The following is a 20,439-nucleotide window of genomic DNA, read 5'->3' as shown; positions in this document are numbered from 1 at the left end:
AACACACTGTAAATGGAGTTTCCATCACATGTAAACTGCAGAGAACTCCATTAACTAGATATCAAGTCCATGTTTATAGTGCTAAAATGTGTTTTTTTGCACTCTCTAGTGACCAAGTGTGGGAATATCATAGTGTGAAATCCATTTGGGTTTCATAGTTGTGCTAAAATGCCAATGCAAAATGTACTTTTCATATATTAAGAATTGCTAAAAAATAATTTATAATCTTTTGCATATAGAGATAAAAACTAAAACACTGTTACTTCTGTTCTCTGACTCACATTATTTATCAGAGGGTAACATTTTAAATTACAGCTCCCGTGTTTTTACAATAATGGTGCATTTTTAGAAAGAACAATGTGGAAAATTTCAAGGCAGTGAACACAAGTGAGTAATACTTAAGAACAATCAGACAACCCAGGCTGCAGTCAATGTTTTCTCTCATCTGTCAAAACCCTCAACCCTTTTCCAACAGCCAGAACAAAGCAAGTGTATTTATTTAATTTCCACTGTATTGTGTTATAGTAATAGAATTAGTCTGATAAATAAAGGAGCTGTAATATTAAGTGTTACTGAATACAGTACTCAACGTTTTTTATTGCACAAAATTTGAAGCTTGTAGGAGCCTCCCTGACCAGCCTCAGCCACTGCATTTCACTCTTCTCAGTTTTCGGTCACATAGCCATCTGCCCACAGTCCTCACGTCTCTTTAGTCAACATTTATATTTTCCTCAGTTCCTATTAGTAAATCTGTTTTAGTATTTTTAACTGATGGTTTTGTCCAAATGTTTGTAGAGTACTTGTGAAAATTTGGTCATATGTAAAATGGGTCCACCTGTGAAAGGTGATTACAGTTCCAGCTGACTGTGTAAACAGCTTGCATTATCAGGAATGAAACTTATTCAGGAAGTAAATGTACTAATAGTATTGGTTTCCGAGTATCTCCAGTGCGGGTGTGAGTGGCAGCAGGATACCGCATCTACAGAAGCCGGTAACACAACAGTTGTGTAGTCAAAACAATGACGATGTTCAGTGGTTTGGTAATAATCAAATCCCAATACTGAACCAAATGCATCAGCTGGAAAACTCCTGATGTTCCTCCTCACGTGCTTCAGGCTGCGCATATCCACCTTCCAGTTTGTCCATCATCTTCATGACATTCCTCCATTACTCCCTACAAATATCTGTTTCTCCTAATTTCCCTTCTTCTTCTAACCTCTCCTTTTTTCCCCCTTTACCCTGACTGGACATCACCCCCAACCCACCCCCCACCCCTCCCTCTCTCTGATGGGTACAGGACACCAAACACATGAAAAGGGGGTCAGGGCCTTTTCCCTGCAAGAGAATGAATTTGGCACATGATGATTGGCGGCTTGATGACCCCTGTGAAAGAGGGCAAGATCACTTGAGTCCCTCGTCTGTGCTCTTGAACATGAGAATGGCGTTAGAGATTTTGAGGGCGGGGCCAAGTTTGATGCTCATGATCTTCACAATGTCGGTCTGAGTGAGCAGCAGGAAGGCCTCCCCATCAATCATCTGAGGAGACATAGACAACAGTGGTGATGTGACTGGTCATTCTCACGAAGGGGTGGACAAAATAACAGAAATGTATTTATTATTATTATTATATTTATACAACAAAGTAGCATTGAAAGAGTCCTGAGTCAGTCTGGTGAAGATGATCATGGTCCGTTGTCTTTGAGATCGCAGGTGTATCTGACACCATAGCTTCTAGTGTTAAATCAATGTTATTATATTAATGGATCACATGACTATTTGTATTGAAAAGGCGTCCCTCGTAGTGACAAATCCAGAGAGAAATGTAGCTGCAAGTAGCAATGTGGTGGCCAGGGAGTCCCGCAAGCCAGAGTTGTCATAGCAACATGGTTGATTAAAGATTGGCTGAGATATGACTTAATTTCTTGTTATTTCAACTGAAATAGTAATGTTTGAATTCTTTCAAAAATTAAAAATCCCTGTCATCATTTTTGTGAGTCTTAGAGTTCTTTGGTAAAGACTTTGGAGGAAACTTTGGAGGAGACTTTGAACAAGAATTGTATTTTTAAGGCAAACACGTCAATGCATAGTTGCCATAATGTATTTTTACAAACTGCAGTGCCCCTTAGAGGGCAATTGATGCCGGTGATTTTGGCCTTTCTCAAAGTGGGCTTCCAAAACCATGTATCAAGTTTGGTCTACATACATAGAAGCTGTTGCTGACATATGACCTCACTTCCTGTTTGGTGGCTTTGCTGCAGTTTTTATGACGGACGAACGCTTTTGAAAATCAAAAATCCTTGTGATAACTTTTGTGAAACTTGTCTTGAAGATCATTAGTGGAGAATGGACAAAGTTTGTCTGGGAAGCAGCGTTTAACTAGGCTTGATCCATGGAATCCAATGATACCTCATTTTTGAAAATTGAGCATATGAAAAAGGGATTGGGTTGACAGATGGGACAGATTTTTTTTTACAGTACATTCTCCTCCAGCAAATGTGGGGTTATCATTTTGATATGCAAAAATGTAGTCACCAAGGTGTATGAGCTGAAAACAGACTCAGAGGGACGATGGGTAGCTCTGGACATAGACATAATGGGGAGAAGATGTGATACTTGCTGGTCATTTAATATATCACAGCTACAAAATGAACCATCATATGTTTTTATTAGACAACAAATATTAGAATACTATGAAATTAATGAACAGTAAATAATCCAGAAGTGGCCTGGGATGCATTTAAGGCATATCTGAGGGATAGATTAATACAGCATTCCTCTTACTTACTAAAAAAGCAGGCATCTCAGTGACTTTCTAAATTGGAAATTAAAATAAAGGACCATGAGAATAAATTTGCAGATAGTGAGGATCTGAATGCATTCACCAGATTAAGCAGGGCAAAGGTTGAGTTAAACACCATCAGAAAAGAGCAGAGTTTTCATTGTTCAGATGCAGGCAAAAATATTATGAGCAAGGAGAAGGGGCAGGAAGGCTATGGCTCAGAGGGTGAAACAATGACACGCCCAAACTGGGGGGGGTGGGGGGTGGATTTCTAAAAGATTTCTATGAGGCGTTTTAAGATTTGTTGGCCCTGAAGCTTCTCACTGTTTTTCAGGATGCGTTCTACAGGGGAAACTTACCTAAGAGTATGCGGGATGCAATAATAACATTGATTCATAAGAAAGGTAAAGACCAGCTGCTGTGTGACAGCTACAGACCAGTGTCCAGTTAATGTGGATGCAAAAATTTTAGCTAAGATTCTAGCAACAAGATTTGAGGGGTACCTGCCCACACTGATTCATCCAGATCAGGTTAGCTTCATTAAGGGCTGAACATTAGCAGATCATTTACGTAGGCACTTGCATCTTGCATGGCAAGCGAGGAACAGTGCTGAATCGTGGTGGCTTTCTCTCTGGATGTAGAAAAGGCATTCGACAGAGTTTCGTGGGAGTATTGTTTGCAATACTTGAACAGCTTGGGATGGGTTGGTCATATATTAAATGGGTAAAGCTGCTTTATGAATGCCCCAGGGCATCTGTCATCACAAACGGGAATATTTCTGCCCCCTTTAAACTTTTACACAGGGCCAGACAGGGTTGCCCCCTCTCTCCACTGATGTTTACTCTAAAGAGAAAAGACTGTTGGAACCCTTCTCAATACAGGCTTTTCTTACTCAGGCAGGAGGGGATATACCATATAGGAACCGTGTTCTGGCATTTGCTAGAGATAGCTGGAGAAAGGCCAGTCTGGTATGTAACATCAATCCCTATGATACTAAAGGATCATAAATATGGTACAATAAGTCATTGAAAATTGATAAAAATCTATTTTCTGAGAAATTTGGGTAAGAGCGGGAATAATGCTGATCTGTTTGACGAGAATCATTTGCCAAATACCATATACCCAGGAAAGATTTTTGGAAGTTTATTTAATTGAGTAGTTATATTATGACTGTAGATAGAAAGAAAAGACTTACTCCTGTTGTTTAAATCCAGGTGTTTTGACGTTTAAATTGGAAACTTTGAGGGGGACATCTAGGTTTTATAGTCTGCTTAGAAAACACCAATTCCCAAACAACAATGGTGTCAAGAACACTTGGGAAAAAGATCTTGGAATATCCATTCACAGTGAGGCTTAGAGCAAGGTGGTAAAATCGTGGTTTTCCATAGCCCAGGACATGCAGACACGCCTAATCTTTTTTAGAATACTGAATAGGAATTATTGGACCCCATCAAAAATGTTATGTGGCTTAGGAATGATGATACATGTTGGAGATACAACAAAGGCAGGGACACACTGTTTCATATGCTATATGAATGTGAAATGGTGCATAACATAATAAACATAATAATTGTTAGAAATAGTCAACTGCATTAATAACAGAGGTAAATCTCAGTGTGAATCCAGCATTATGCATATTCGGTATTTTGCCTGTGGAAGTTAATTTCTCATCAAAGTAGTGTTGCTGGGTGAAACTGGCCATGATAACAGGGAGCAGAATAGATTTAAGGCATTGGAAATCAAAAGAGCATATCAGTTTTAATGAATGGAGGGACAAACTGGCTAAGATGGCTTCCTATAAGCAGCTTATCACAGGGCTAATAACAGTCTTGATGTATTTAGGAAGGTATGGGGCTCGTATTTGAGTGCCATAAGTAGAGGTAATTGCCAGTATGTTCAGGTATGCCATCTCTACTCTTTTCGAATCATATAAGTGTCTATGCTCAATGGACTGAAATGAAGTGCAATATGGAGGCGTAATAGCCTGCATCACACACTGAAGTATGTGCATGTTGTGTTCTTATTTTATTTTGTTTATTTATTTATTTATTTTTTTAATTTCAGTATTTTGTTACCTTATATTCTATATGCGTGGATTTCTTTTTGTCTTTAATGTATGTCTGTAAACTGAAAAAAGCAATAAAGAGGTTCAATCATAAAAAAAAGAAAATCGAGCATATGGTTCAAAAGGAGGAAGAGGAAGTTTAAAGAAGAAGATGAAGAAATCACCTGCAGTTCCGCTCATATCTACAGCTTTTTTTTTTAACTTTTTTCGGCTCATTGTTTTTGTCTTACAACCCACAGCTTAACTGTTTTGGTTCATTGTTATCACTCTCATTAGCATTGGTTTTGGTTTCAGCAGGCAGCTGTTCCCAGCTGTACCCACTGTACACTAACTGCCCAGCACCAAACAGCAGACAGAAACAGTTTGCAAGTAGCTGGTGAACATAGTGGAGCATTTAGCAAGTGAGACTGAGATTTCCCTTAGAAATAGCTGGAGAACAAAACAGAGCTAAATGACAGAATTTTGGACTTACATTCACCTGATATACACTAACACAACTCATAGATCTGTATCCAGTTTGTTTTTGCTCTCTCTATTTGGCCAGATGTGATGCACTTACATGGTAAATGTGTCAATAATCATGATCACATGTGCCATGACAGCAGAGCATCATCAGCAAAGAAGAACCATGATGACAAGTAGATGTTCAGCAACACTGATTGAATGACACCTAAGGGTGTTTTCGCCCATGTGATTTTTAGTCCGGTTTAACTGAACCCCAGTTTGTTTTCCCCCTCAGTTCGATTAATTTGAGCAGGTGTCAAAACAGTAATTGCACCCGGGTGTGGACCAAAACAATCGTGCCGAGGAGGTGGTCTCCGTCCGGTCCCAGACAAACTCTGGAGCAGTTCATTTTTGGTGTGAAAGAGTTCTGAACTGGATTGGACCTCACTAGCAGGTGAACTCACAAGTTTGAACTCAACAATTCTTGTAACCTTCTTCCCGTGTTTACTTTCCTGCTCCAGACTATTGGACCAATCAGAGGAATAAACATTCTCACATGGTTTGTAATGATGCATTTTGGCTCAATTGAATTTTTCTCTGTGTGAAATCAAGATTATAAACAATCAACTGAATTGGACCTGAGCAAACAAACTTTAGGTGTGAAAACACACTAACTGACTGTTGTTTAGAACTGTAAAATGTTTTCACTACACTCTGTGCTACAGTGCAACATGTCATGTGAACTTTGTGTGAATAAACCTTATATTAATTGGGACACATTTAGTGATCTCACCTCTTCTTTGAAGAGACGAGCCTGTTCTTCACAACCAATTAGATTCTGGACAAACCTGAAGACCTGCAGTGCAGAATTCAGAACTTGAACTATCAAAACAACCCCAAACATTATAGAAAGAAAATAAATAAATATGAAGGTAAGGGATAATATTTGCTGACCTCTTCAACACTCCATGCTGCCACCTGGCTGGCGTGTATGCCTTGAACGCCGGGCAGCAGCTTACAGTGCTGCTCCCAGCACAGAGACAGAGTCCTGTCCGCCTGACTGCTCAGAGCCGACATGAACAGTGACGGATACACGCCCTCTGAGGACATGTCTCAGGGCAAACACACACGAAAATATGATTGGTTGACACACAAAAACATGTTTTTTTCACAACAGACATTTTGATACATCATAGCAGGGAAAGCACAGGTGTAAGAAATCCTGGCTTAAATGAAACAGTATCAGTATTAGTTCCACCTCTGCTTTTCCTACTATGACAAGTCAAAACATCTGCAGAATTTTCCAATTTGACTATTATGTACCAAAAAAATCTACAACTGTAGGATATGCACAGTGCATTTAGAAAACTTACTCTGGTAGTCTCTCTGCTGGTTCTTCCTGTATTTGGGAGGACGACCAATCCTGAAACCAGAGGAAAAGATTAGTGTGAAACTAATTAAAACCTGGACACATACAAAGACACACACACACGCACACACGCACACACACACACACACACACACACACACACACACACACACACACACACTTACATACACACCCTTACCTGCCACGGTAATGGTTCTTCTTGGTCCTCTGGCCAAAAAAGAGGTTCCTCTTACACTCTGAGTCTGACAGGTCAGCCTTCAGCCTGCCCTGGTTACGCTCAGCCAGTGGGCAGCCGGATATGCAGTGATGGGCAGTGAAACGACCGGTCACGTGGCCTGAACCATCACAACCAGGAGTTGGACACTTCCTGTTTCAAAGACAGATGCCCACAGTCTAATTGGCCTTAGTGCATTTTAAGATCTACAATCACATATAATTTCAGAAATGTTTTTCAGGTTTTTTATGGCCCAAAATTGGTATCGGGTAATGATGTGTATCATTTAAATCAATGATCAATCAAATGACCTGACAATAGAACTGAGTTGAGTGCTGACCTGTTGTGGAAGCTGTACTTGTTGGTTCTGGGGTGGCTGATGGGTTTGCAAGGAACAGAGGAGGGGTAGGTGGACTGGCCCATAGCAGGAGGCTCCCTCACTCCTATGTACATACAAATACAGACAGATGAATACACACACACACACACACACACACACACACACACACACACACACACACACACACACACACACACACAGCAACATGGTCACAAACCCTCTTCAAGCACTGCACTGTATCAGATAATGCCTGTAAGAAGTTATGCAGATCTTTTTGACAGCAGATATTTTGACTTGAGGAACAGCACAGTTGTTAATAATAACTTTAATGATGGCTGTTCAGTTCAAGTGTTACATCCAGCCATGACACAATATGTGGATTGTGCTACATGGAATTCAGCCATGATTGATTTTTATTATTTACATTTGTGCTTTCTCTAAATCTAAAGTCTAATCAGTTCGTCCTTGAGTCCAAGTGAAAGTTTGTGCCAAATTTGAAGAAATTCCATCACGGCGTTACTGAGATATCGTGTCCACGAGAATGGGACATATGGACGGACAACTTGAGAACAATATGGCTCCAGCTCTGACTGTTGCTGACACAGAGGAATAAAAATAGGAATGAATAATCATTGTAATAAAATTAATAAATTAATCCATCGGTACATCGATCAAAGGATAGATCAGGAAGGATTACAAATAACAACATCGGTGAAACAATAAAAAAGTCAATAGCAATAGAGTAAATGGTGGAATTTATCATTTATGGCAGGATAGTAAGAAATATATTGGTGTATTAACAAAATTCAACTGCAAACAATGAAAGTTGCATAAATACAGAAAAGTATATAAAATAGGTTTTACAAAAGTCATTTCATTTAGCATTTCAATCAATAGAGCACAAAATATTTTTGTTACAATTTTTCATGCTATCAAGAATAATTTTGATTTGTGTTTTGCAGAAAAGTGACTTCCAGCTTTCAATGAAGTACAAACAGAGTGCAGTTTTGTAGTTGCTACCGTGTGGCTGTTGTGTTTTGGGGTCCCGTGGGGGAACTTTCAGTGGGTGACTGGTCGCTTCACACCAGCCTGCTGGATGTATGTCTGGGTGATCTGAGTCCATCCATTCATCATAGACATGACTCCAGCCATCATAATGGACCTGAAGGAGCAACAGAGATGGACAGAGCTGTAACACATAGAAATACTGCACATGCACCCACACAGCCCATCTGTAGAATGGTTACATGGTTGGTTTACAAAGATGTAGATTATAATATTAGCACATTTAAGCACACTCGAGGAGCTGTAAAAACATTTTACACACTATCACACACATACAAGATAATAAAATTCAAAACGTCAGACATTAGTACTTAAATGTCCAGGACACACACACACACACACACACACACACACAATCACTGAGTATTACCTTAATGCGGTGAGTCTCGACCTCCTCCACTGTGGCCACCCTGATCAGGCCGGGACTTCTCTTGTCCACGGCCTCCAGTTTCATCTGAGTTTGGAAGCTGTGGGCCACACGCTGCAGACAGAGCAGAGAATGAGAGGAACACACCTTCAGTCATTCTTTCAATAAAGCATTGGTTTAACCTGCAACATTCTTAATTGATAATATTTAAAGTTATAATCTGTAACTTTTCCACATTAAAATGTAATCTAAAGTCTAATAATGAGTATGAGCATATGGTAATGCACTGTGTCATGTGGCCTCCTGTCAATGACATCATATCCTCTATGATCATGTGTCAGTGTAGTGGTTTCCTGCCAGAAGCTCAACATTGACTTACATCTACTTTTTTATACCTTGGTGTTTTTCAACTCTATATTTGAACCAGATGATTTTAGTCATCAGACGACTGGATCTGAAGTTATCAGAGAAACAAGCTGAGTAAGCTCAGCTCAGCTCCCAGCCGCTGGAGACGTCTGTCCTGTCTTCACTGAAGAGCGTCAGTGAATCTCTGATTTTGAGTGAAACTGTTTTCTGGGTATTTCTACTGGTTTTAATCCCCTGGTCTGTTTGTTATGGAGAGGAGGACACCTCTGTTGATAATTCAGCTGATGGAAAAAAGCCTGCTGAACGTCTGGTTCATAAGTTATCAGAGAAACAAGCAAAAGAAAGGTTAGCATCAATCTCAGCTCCAGCTCTTCCTTGTTAAAGTAGAGAGATGACAGGAAATGGGGAGAGGGCTGCAACACTCAAACCAGGGATGTTGCTGTTCATGGTCAGAATCTTAAGGTGTTTTATTACCACTTCAAAGTTGTTTTGTAATCAATTCACGTGCATTAGCATCCGCTATGAAAAAGTCACACCTAAACTGTGTCTAATGTACAGTACCTTCGGCTACAGTTGTGATTTTCATGATATTGTGTAAGTAACTGTTATTTGTTGTGACAAACCATGTATCTCATTATTTCAAATTACTCAGACTCCCACACTGTTGCTGCCAGCCCATACCACAGAACCATACTGCAGTTCAACTGGATTCATGCTGTGAATTAAACACATTTTTTCTTTGTTCTCACCACTTTAAAGGCATCAGCAGCCACCGCCTTAGAACCAGTCTCCTCTAGGTAGTGAGACCAGGAGAACCGGCCCTGGTCTGGGTAATCTGGTGCAGCAAACAAATTCACATCACACAGAGAATACAAACATAAATATTCCTCCACATTGTCCTTCACAGGTTGCGCAGTATGCTCCTTATCTGTAATTTGTGCAAATGTTTGCAATTTATAGTATCAGCTATAAAACCCATTCAGAAAAAATTCCTTTACATGTACAGTGTAGTTCAGGCATTCACTTGCCACAATCACATCTCTACACTTGGTGTGTACTCTATAGACATGAAAGGAACAAAATGACAGGAAGGATAACCGGATCACCCCTGGTATGACTATGAACGTGATTAAATTAATGATCAACAGAGGACACACTGGTCACCTTGGGGTGGTGTTAGGGGCAGGTTCCTCTCCTGGCACCAACCAATAGGATGAATGTATGGACTGCTGGCATCACACCTGCAAATTTTGACATATAACAACAACAACAGCCAGGGTGAGTTTACAGCAATGTTGGTATTGGCATAAATTACATGACAGATAGTAAATCAATAGTCAAATGGCTACATGTGATGTGAAAGACCTTACAAACCCAGTCTCAGCACTCTTACTCCCCCTGCATCCTGCCACAGAGAGCTGAACACAGATAAAATAAGCCACCTGTATGTCATATGTGGGATTCAGTCATTTGTTTGACAATATGGTAAAATACACTGCTGCATAACACAAGCTCCTCATGTGTTTATTTATCTATTTATTTATTCATAACTAATTTTTATTTCATTGTTGAGCCATTTATTTTAAGGGATAGGAATTTAGGCAGAAACTAATGTTATATTGTTATAGACATAAGAATTGTTAAAAAGGAGTTACATGGATGTCACATGCTGACAGGTAAGAGCAACCTGAGGACATCAGAGGTCTTGATGTGGTTGACTGAGAGCTGCTAATGAGTAGATGTGATTATCCTGGTGTGTGTTTATGCTTTACAGAACTGGGTGAAAATAAACATAGAGATTATGCACTTTAAATGTCAGGTTTATCCACCCCAGTGTGCTCCATATATAATCAAAGGAACTGTGTAAGACAAAGTTAGCAATTAGTGAAGACGGGGGAGCATTTAACAGTGAAGGAGCTAGATATTTTTATAAGGAGTTAAGAGACCATATCAGAACTAAAAGGGGATTAAATGTTGGCCATTGTTTCATCAGGTGAACACAAACACATCTTCAAAACTAGAATTACCTCCTCGTGGTTGTCTGCCTCCACCACTCAGACTAGTTTCAGGTTACTTAGATTTCAGGTTTGTTTATCCAGAGTCATATAAAATATGAACCATTTGTGTGAAATTTTGTCATAATTGCTGTGAAGTCTTGAGTAATTGCTAAAAAGTGTTTTGTGAGGTCACACTGACCTTTATCTTTGATCTTTGACCACCATCCTTGAGTCAAAGTGAATGTTTGTGCCAAATTTGAAGAACTTTTGTCAAGGCATTACTGCGATATCGTGTCCACGAGAATAGGACGGACATACAGACGGACAACCCGAAAACAATATGGCTCCAGTTCTGACTGTTGCCGGAGGCAAAATGAATGTTAATGTTTCTCTGTGTCTGTTGAATGTGTAAGTAGGCTATTTTCTGCTTTAGCTATAGCAACTTTATATAGTGATAATGTGTCAGGGGTGTCAGTCACTTTCTTTGTTTTAATGCTTGTGACTTTTCTCTTGATGGCAGGAAATATTAGAAGAGATCCATGGTTCTGTTCTCAGTATTCTCACTCTACATTTAGCAACTTCTCAGAATATCACAAACCTCAGTTTCTGCATCGTTGCTGTGTATCATATTCATTCAATCATTTCCAAAAGCCCACGCATCCAGAACTTCTTTGAGACTCACCAGTAGTCATATGTGTCATCCCAGTTGTCAAAATGAACCAGGAAGCGGTCGTCCACCATGTCTGTGACAGTTGCTACACAGATGAGGGAGGGGTTCATACGGTCAACAGCCTCCAGCTTCATTCCTATCTCGAAACCGCACTTCACATCAATCTAAACAGAAGGTGAAAATATTAGAAATGACATGACAGGAGCACATAAGCAAACAGAGACAGAGAGACTAGTGGACTACAGCTGATAAAGTAAAAAATATTTACAAACTGAGCACTGCTCAAACATGAATTTTGTGGTTTGACTGGTTCAAAGCTTTTGTTTATGATTTCACCAACATATAGCTTTATGATGTTTTCATATTAAACATTATTATTAAAACAAATATCAGTCAGGTCTTTAAGGTTGTATTAGCATCTACTTAATGTAAAACATACTTTCTGAGACAGAAAGAAAATAAAATGGTTTAAAATCAACTTTTTTTATCATGGGATTTGAGTTTTTCCAACCTTAAATCTTTCACCTCATCCATTCATGCTTGTAGATAATACAACTACCGTATATTATACTGTATAGCAGCAGTTACCCTCCCAGGACTGGCAAACAGTTCTTTGGGAGCCACTTGTGCTTTAGTCATTCTCAGGTAGTTGGTCCAGGTAAACTCCTCTTCTTTGCAGCCTGCAGGACAGACACAGATACAGATGATTAACAAGATGCATATTTTGGGATGCCACTCTCATATCTGTATGGTGAATATACCAGGCTTATCTTGGCATAAAGACTGAAAACAGGGTGAAACTGCTAGCATGATTCTGTCCTAAGGTAACAAACCCCACCTACTAGCACCTCACAAAGGCATTAATTAACACAGAATATCTTGTTCCTTTAATATATACAACAACTGAGCAGAGCCTTTTAAATTGACTATTTCCCAGCTAAGAAATAAAAAAAGTAGTCTTAAGCAGAACGTATTTCACAATTTAAATTTTGTCTTTTCTTTGGTTTTTCGTGGTGCACAGTGTTGTCTCTGACCTTTGGGAGTGTGCAGTTTGTGTCCTGTGCTTTCACACCAGCCTGCAGGGTGGATGTCAGGGGAGTTGGCATTCACCCAGAAGTCATGGCAGTCAGAGTAGCCGTCAAAATGGAGCCGCAGCCGGTAACCACAGACCTGGACGATCACATGATACATTAGAGAGAAAAAAGCAGGCTGGAGAGGAACACACTGGGCTGTACTCTTGTGAGGAAAGGGTGATTTTTAATCCTAAAAAATCCTCCTGGCCATTAAGATCCATTGACCATGTTAATGTATGCCTGGCTCACCTCAGCCACAGTGAGGACGAAGTACATGGATGGATGCTGCGGGTCGATGCCTTCCAGCTTCATCCCCTGTTTAAAGCCGTTCTTCACTGTTGGCACCCTCTGAGACTGGACACACAGCATGAAAGAGCAAATGTTTCAGTACAGGACACAGAGATTAAAATAAAATGAACTGAAAAGAATTCATCCTTGTGGGGAAATTGGTTCAGGGTCGGGCTGGGTTTGAAAAATAAGATTAATATTATAAGAGAATTACTAGGGCTGCATGCAGCATTTTCTCAAGGGTTAATATACATTTCTCATTTCCTCACTTGTCAATGTTGTACTATTCTTTAAAACTGAGGCCAACAGAACCCTTCCTGTCCTACAAGGAGAGTAAAGCGTGTATAAAGAGAGTGCTAGTGTATGTAGCACTCACTCAGGCTGACACAACAGTCTGGAAATTAAATTCTAACATACCTCTTGGAAAAGCTTGTTGGAAGCAGCAACGGCTTTTGTTTCCTCCAGATATTGAGCCCATGTCCACTGCTCTGTCTTACTGTCTCCAGCTCCAGCAAAAAATCCAGTTACTTGAATCATTTATACAATGTGCATTACAGCAAGATATTAATGGAAGACAAACTTGAACTAAAGAAAACTTAATGGAGGAGCAGATGAGAGAAAAGATATTAGGAAGAGAGTGAAACAGATTCCCTGAGCAACATGTGTTGAGAGATTGCTGCTCCTGTAATATTATATATATAAATAAATACATATGTTCATCTTAAAGTAAAATAAGGTTCAGTCTGTGGGAAAGATACAGAGAAATGGGTAGAAAAGTAATCAAAGATCAGGAAAGGACGAGGTAAAAGTTACTATGGATGTACAGGTAACTGGCTCACAACAAAATTCAATGCAGCAGACCTGTAATAAATGAAACCCACAGTTTTTAATAGTGTCAGAGAGACAGTGATTGAACTTCGAGGTAATTCTAAAGTCATGATATATCAGGGATATATTGTTATGACTTCACTTGATATTGTTAAAGTGTCCCCCTCTATACGTAAAGGAAAGGAAAAAAGAGGAAAAATAGGCACAGCAAACAAATGAACAAAGAAGCAACACAAAAAATGAAAGATGAAATGAGACCAACAAAACGACACATATAATAAATGATTAGTCCAACCTCCTCTGATGTGTCTGCTGTCTGCTTTAGAGTCATCCATTTTTTCATCCTAAAAAAAATATACATGAGCGTAGAGAACAAAAAGGCAATACAGTCACTGAGTCAGAGCAGATTTTAGATTTTTGACCTCAGTCTGCTTTTTCTACCATGTCACTTACAATATTTTAAGTCATGAAATGCCATAATCATGCTCATCTGACTAAACTGATAAGATATAAGAACATCTGCTTATCTCTTTGTTATCTCCAGATGTTAAGTGGAAACAACAATGCTGTCTCACCGTGCCCTCGATGTCAGAGTCTTCCTCAGAGGGACTCAGGTACTCCTTCCTCTTCCTCTTCCTCATGGGTTTCAGGTGATCAGGGTTGAGGGAAGAGACCCTCCCGCCTGCTGGCACCTTCTCCACCCCGACACTCCTCCTGAGGTGCAGAGAGGACAAACTTCTATCATGATTGTGTTTAATTCCACCTTCAACACTCAGTCATAGATAGATAGATAGATAGATAGATAGATAGATAGATAGATAGATAGACACACAGGTGACTGATATACTGAGACTTTAAAATGAATGCTTGTACTTGTGCACACGTGTATGTAGAGATGCATAAATGAGCATAAATGACAAGCAGCTTTTGTGAACACACCTGTCAGTGATGTGCTCTCTGCGTAGGTCCTCTGTGTAGGGCCTCTGGGCTCTGGGATCATGGTTATGTTGTCCTGGTCCGACCTGGACTTCAGGTTTGACTGTCACCAGCCTGCCCGGCTCCACAGTGGCACCTCTCACAGAGCTGATAGGAACCGACACGTCTGACACACAAGGACCAGGTATGTCAGGTAAAAGGCTCCAGGTGAAAACTGATGATAAACATTTAAAGTTTAAATCTAAATTAAAAATCCTGCTGTTGGTCTTCTGCTGTAAATTACTGCACTGTGATTGTACTTCTGGTCTATTCATATTTTTTGACTATTTCCAAAACTTATTGATGACATGAACCTACAGCTTTTGCTTCATAAAGAGAAGCTCTGCTGTAGCTAATGTAATTATTACGAATTTCTACTTGACACAAACACAAATGATCATTGAAGAGCATACTTGTGCTCCTATGTTTAGTAACAGTCACTAACTAGCATGACATCTGCAACAGGAGCAGACATACTCTGATTTTTATTGCTGTAATATATGTAATGTATATGTTTATATGTAATAATAACACAAAAGCTTTAATGATCAAATGTGTGCTGTGATATGGGAGATGTGGTTCATCTGAAAACAAAAAAGTACTATTTCCAGATCTCTATTTTTGTGTCAGGCATGATGATGGTGAAATCACCAACTACTGCTTCTGAAATGTTTTCAGTGCTGTGTGCAAAAAGAAGAAAATGTTTCACTAAACTGTAGTATTTTGTGTTTGGTCACTGACGCAACGCAACCTTATGTAACCATGAGTCTACCTGGCTTGTCTGCTGGAGCACCTTCTACGTCAGCGGATCTCCCAGAAGTCCCTGCTGCTGGTTCAGTGGTGCTGCTGGTGGTCCCTGGGGTGATCAGTGTGCTCAGCGTTCCCACGTCACTCACACAGAACTACAACACACACCACACACCCACCCACACCCACACACGCACACACATCAATGGATCCATCTGTCAAAATGCATCCTGATCTTTTACAAGTCTATTCAAGCCCTTTTATCCTCAGAACACTACCAGACATTTACAAAATGTGCAGTTGTTTCCAGATACATCTCCTGTTTCAATAAATAGAAATAAATGTGATCATGATGAGTCAGGAGCTTAATGAGATATAATTCTGACTCCCTTGTTTGGCTTTGTTACTGTGGTCCCCTTCATACTAACCCAGTGGAATGACAGCAGAAATTTACTCCAGTTATAGTATTAATTTGCTTGTTGTTGTATGAGCAACTAAAAATGGGAATGAGTGGGTGATGAGGTTATAACCTGTCTTTAGGGAATCTTGGGTGTGTTTTTTATAAGTTAAAAGCTGTCTGATTAGAATCCAATCACCCACAATGACTGTATTAAATGCATGGTGTAATCAGCAATAAAGCTCTAGTTGTTTACGTTGCTGTTGCTATTTTTGCCTATATATCACAGTTGCCAGTTGAGATAAACAAGAAAAATATTGTCCTTGCCTGCATTCAAAGCCAAGACATAAAACAGGCCTTTTCCCTTGTCCTGGTTAGTACATCATTATGTGCAACATTAGTCTCTTATTAAGGGTAAAGTGATGACCAGTTAGGTTCTGTGTGAGCACAACAGTATATCAACTTGGGTATTGGTGACAAAAACTAACATTGAATTATGGGCACATGGGACCTGGTACACAATAATTTCACAGTGTCCAGTTCAAATTCCTATCAAATCAACATTGACACTTAGTATTTAATGCATGGTTTTAACTCCAAGGCTAAATTCTTGTAGTGAGCCAAAGACATTAATGACCCCAAATTATAATGTACATACACATATATACAGAGTCTTGATCTCAGTTTAACAGTTGTAATGCATTATAAATTTTGTGATTTTATTTAAATGTATAGATATTCTTTAATTTATTTTTTATTTTTTGAATGAGTGATGTTGAATTTCTCTGACCAAAAGTCTAAAAATCAAAACTAAGAAAGTCTCATTTGAGTTTCATATTTGGCAATTTTAGATAATAAATGACTTTTTATTAATCAATTATCATGAATTAGTTTCCTGTTAATGCACTAATAAATTGCTCAACCCATTTCAGTAAATTTTGTAATTGGGGAATTTTTGAAATTATAAATATTTGTCTGTCTCCTTACATTTTATTGATGCGCACCATGGACACAGTGTTGAGCTTTCCAACCTGAGTGTGACTTGAGCTCATCTACTTTCTCTGTGAATAAGATTAATGAAACTTTACCAAGAGAGCCACGATCTATAAAGCTCTTTAAGCAAATGAAAAATAGCTTAAAAACTTCACTAAACTAGATGCTGTGAGGAGATGTAGGCTGATACACCTACAGCCGATGTAGCAGAATAAAACACTGGATAATTTTCACAACACCAGAAAGATTATTTACCTTGAGGTTGCTGCTGGGTAGTATGGCCATCCCTTCCTTCCACTCCAGGACATGGACAATGCTACAAGCCCCACCCACCTGTGCTGTCAGGGTGGGTGTGGCCGTCTGATTTGCTCTGCCTCCTTTCCCTGGGTCTCCCACGGCAACAGCTGGAGTCACATCCACCTTCTGGTGGCTGGGAGCAGGAGCTGAGGAGAAATGCATTCAGATTTATCAACTTTTTCCCTGAGCCCCACCGAAAAAGCACAATTCATGAAAAAGAAAAAGAAAAAACAGATATTATCATCAATAAATCTCATAATAATAAAATAACCTGTATCAATGCAAAAATTTCAATTTAATCATTTAAGTTTCCATTGCACATACCTCATTTTTTATTATGAGTAACTAGTATTTACTTCTAGTCATTAACTCTATCTACATTTTTATGAACTCAGGCCTTGCTGTACCATGTTGACATGTTTGCCCAAGACAATAATCTTGTGCAAGCATCACATTTGAAAAAAAGTGATACATATATGTTGCACTTTCACATTAGTAAATGGAGGCATTCTGAGACACGTGGTAGTTATAAACTAATTCAACAAACACCAAGCTGACAGGCAGGTGATAGGAAACACCCTCTACACTGAATTTTACATTGTGTGCCATGCAGGCGGGATGAGGTGTATTGGAAATCCTGTATTCAGTACTAATGTACACTGCGTTATGCAATATGAAAGAACTGACTGCTCTAACCATGGTCTCTGTGGTCTTATATAAAGTAATTTTTATTATCGATTAATGTGATTATTATTTTTTCAATCAATCAATAAATCCTTTAGTTTATGGAATGTCAAAACAAAATGACGTCTTGATTTGTCTGTCCAAAAGTCCCAAACCCAAAGATATTCAGTTTAATACTCCCCTACGAGGCAGAGAGAAGCAGCTGTTCCTAAAGCTTGAAACTGAGAAGATAGAGCATTTTTGCATGAGAAATGACTGAAATGATTGATTAGCAAAATATTTGCTGGTTATTTTTCTGTCTCTTGACTAATCGATTAATCCAATAATCTCTTCAGCTGAAATGACAAAGAATTTTACTGCCACATGTGCAAAAATATCTTTACTTTGTTTATCCATTGGCCTCTCATTAACCCACATCTGGGTTTCTATGAGTTACGTCATGTGATTGCATTAAATGAGTCATTATAAGGATTCTTGGTTTAGGAAATAATCCCAGTGAATGAGATGAAACACTGTGGTTGCGATTTTTTAAGGAAAAAAGTTTGGCTACGAATTTACATTTCCACCCACTTAATTGTTTGTGTATCTAAATAGTGTTAAAGGCTTTGTGAATGTGACACAACAGCTTCTGTGTTTTCTCCCTGAAAGGAGATCAGGGTCAGTGTGTTGCTCAACAGCACTTTGGCAGGGGGTATACATACATAGACAGCAGATTGATATAGAATGGTCTGTTAAACCCAAGTGCCCACACTGCCGCACTCAGACCTGTGCTCACCTGGTAGAAGAAGCGCTGTGGTGGTGTGGGGCTGGGGCCGGACTTTCTTAGCCACACCATCACTCCCACAGATGAGGACGGCCTCGCTGGGGGTTGAGGTGGTTGGGTCCATAGATCTGCGATCTTCTTTGGGTGGAGCCTCCATGTTCACTTTGGCACTCTGCGTCCCTGTCGCTTTCTCCGGAGTGCTGGAAAATGAAGAGTATGAGGAACAATATAAAGAAATGCTCTCTGGGGCAAAAGAGGAACTTGGTAAAAGTTTACAGCTTTAATAAAATGTGTTTTTGTCATAGTGGGGTGCAGGTACTCTCTAAAACTGTCATCGCTGTTCCTAAGGTTTAATTTTTTTCCATGAAAGTTTTTTGTCGTGTTTTTATGTCTAGATCAAGAGTAAGCAGGCAATTTGATTGTGATTTTGTGTTATTGGTTAGATTTATCTCAATGGTTTTGTATTTTCATCATATATAATTATATCATTATAAGGGTATTACTGTGGTATTAATACAATGCACAGGGGGCATCCATAAGAAAGTGAGCATAACAGATATTATGAGATCTACTGTAAGCCCACTGTGGTGCTATATGTTTCTGAACAAATACATTTATTATTTCTTATAAGCATAGAGCCTCTGTTGATACACTTTTTTTCCATTTATGTTTACTTCCTCCCATTTTTACCCAAATGGCTCCTAGACACAGGGATTATCATAAAATAAAAAAAGACTAAAATGATACATTTATCCTTGAGATTTCTCCCGACTTGTAGAAAATAAAATAAGTAATTTGTGGCATTTTAAACTAAATTGCCTTCCTCCATCAACAGTCATGACCCCGTGTGACTTTTTAACAGACATCCATTACCTGGAATTAAAAGAGCCAATAATGACACACCAATATTTACGCACAAGCTTCCAAGTCCACGCACACACATTAAAATACAGCATTTCAGTTAAAATGGCGGAGGATCTGAAATCCTTGAGCCAATAACAAAAATGTGTAAAAGCAGCGTCTCAAATCCAGTGAAAAACCCATTTAGTGAAAAATGAACCCTGTCACCCATTCCGCCAACATCTCAAATGAAACAGAAACATCTCCACCTCAAAACAACATTAGGCATGTCACATATTTCAGTAACCTCGGCGCAGTTTCCCCTATTATTTAAAACTATTAAACTCGATTAGGTTGATTGAACGCGTGCCATTATGACATATTTTTAAGATGAAAAGCTTTGTGGTTGATTTTATCCATAACGCCAAAACGCTTTACCTCAAGAAAAAAAACACATACTGACACTTGTCCCTTTAAACCGTATGTGTTTAATGTATGCAACGTGTCTGCTACACCTGGAAGAAAATTAGAAATGTGAAATAAATTCGTGGTTGCAGATCAATTCGGAACTGAATTTTGGCTTACCAGCTCTGATCTCCTGCGGCTCCGGAGCTCCAAATGCGCATGCGCAGGCCCACAGTACAGTCACCGCTCGCTGACTACAATCTAACGCTGAGGACTTCAGTGCAAACGCTCCACTTTCTGTAATGGTCGATATGTGAAAAATAAATCTAGTGCACTATCGATTACACTGACGACCGCTCAGGAACAGCTGCTCCATCACTTTTCACTTCAAATATTAACAATCGGCTTCTGCATAAATCTGCCAACCACAGAGCACGCTCGTTTTTCCCCAG

At 39.3% G+C, this 20,439-nt stretch overlaps 1 protein-coding gene across 5 annotated transcripts; it reads right to left on the bottom strand.

Annotated features, from left to right (window-relative positions):
* Positions 1 to 1,280: 1,280 nt before the first annotated feature.
* On the bottom strand, positions 1,281 to 20,326 carry l3mbtl1 (L3MBTL histone methyl-lysine binding protein 1). 5 transcript variants are annotated; one of them, XM_087179707.1, is made up of 22 exons: positions 20,168 to 20,326; positions 18,755 to 18,942; positions 17,254 to 17,441; positions 15,634 to 15,763; positions 14,826 to 15,036; positions 14,462 to 14,600; positions 14,182 to 14,230; positions 13,476 to 13,585; positions 13,020 to 13,124; positions 12,732 to 12,867; positions 12,286 to 12,377; positions 11,710 to 11,861; positions 10,195 to 10,271; positions 9,780 to 9,865; positions 8,668 to 8,778; positions 8,253 to 8,394; positions 7,233 to 7,335; positions 6,857 to 7,045; positions 6,662 to 6,711; positions 6,243 to 6,400; positions 6,082 to 6,144; positions 1,281 to 1,536 (listed from the first exon to the last, which is right to left on the bottom strand). In XM_087179707.1, the coding sequence occupies exons 1-22, from the start codon at positions 20,206 to 20,208 to the stop codon at positions 1,402 to 1,404; spliced, it is 2,655 nt and encodes an 884-aa protein (XP_087035833.1). In that variant the 5' UTR covers positions 20,209 to 20,326; the 3' UTR covers positions 1,281 to 1,401. The 5 variants fall into 5 exon arrangements, with proteins under 5 accessions (XP_087035833.1, XP_087035834.1, XP_087035835.1 ...); XM_087179708.1 differs by having other exon boundaries at positions 13,476 to 13,564; XM_087179709.1 differs by having other exon boundaries at positions 14,826 to 14,988.
* Between the last annotated feature and the right edge of the window lie 113 nt (positions 20,327 to 20,439).

Source organism: Seriola lalandi, unplaced genomic scaffold (genome assembly GCF_002814215.2).
Source record: "Seriola lalandi dorsalis isolate HSWRI2012SDOR001 ecotype SW California unplaced genomic scaffold, Sedor1 jcf7180002054861, whole genome shotgun sequence".
Classification (NCBI taxonomy): Eukaryota; Metazoa; Chordata; class Actinopteri; order Carangiformes; family Carangidae; genus Seriola; species Seriola lalandi.
Note: the sequence above shows the minus strand (reverse complement) of the source record. Positions and strands in the feature narration are given on the sequence as shown.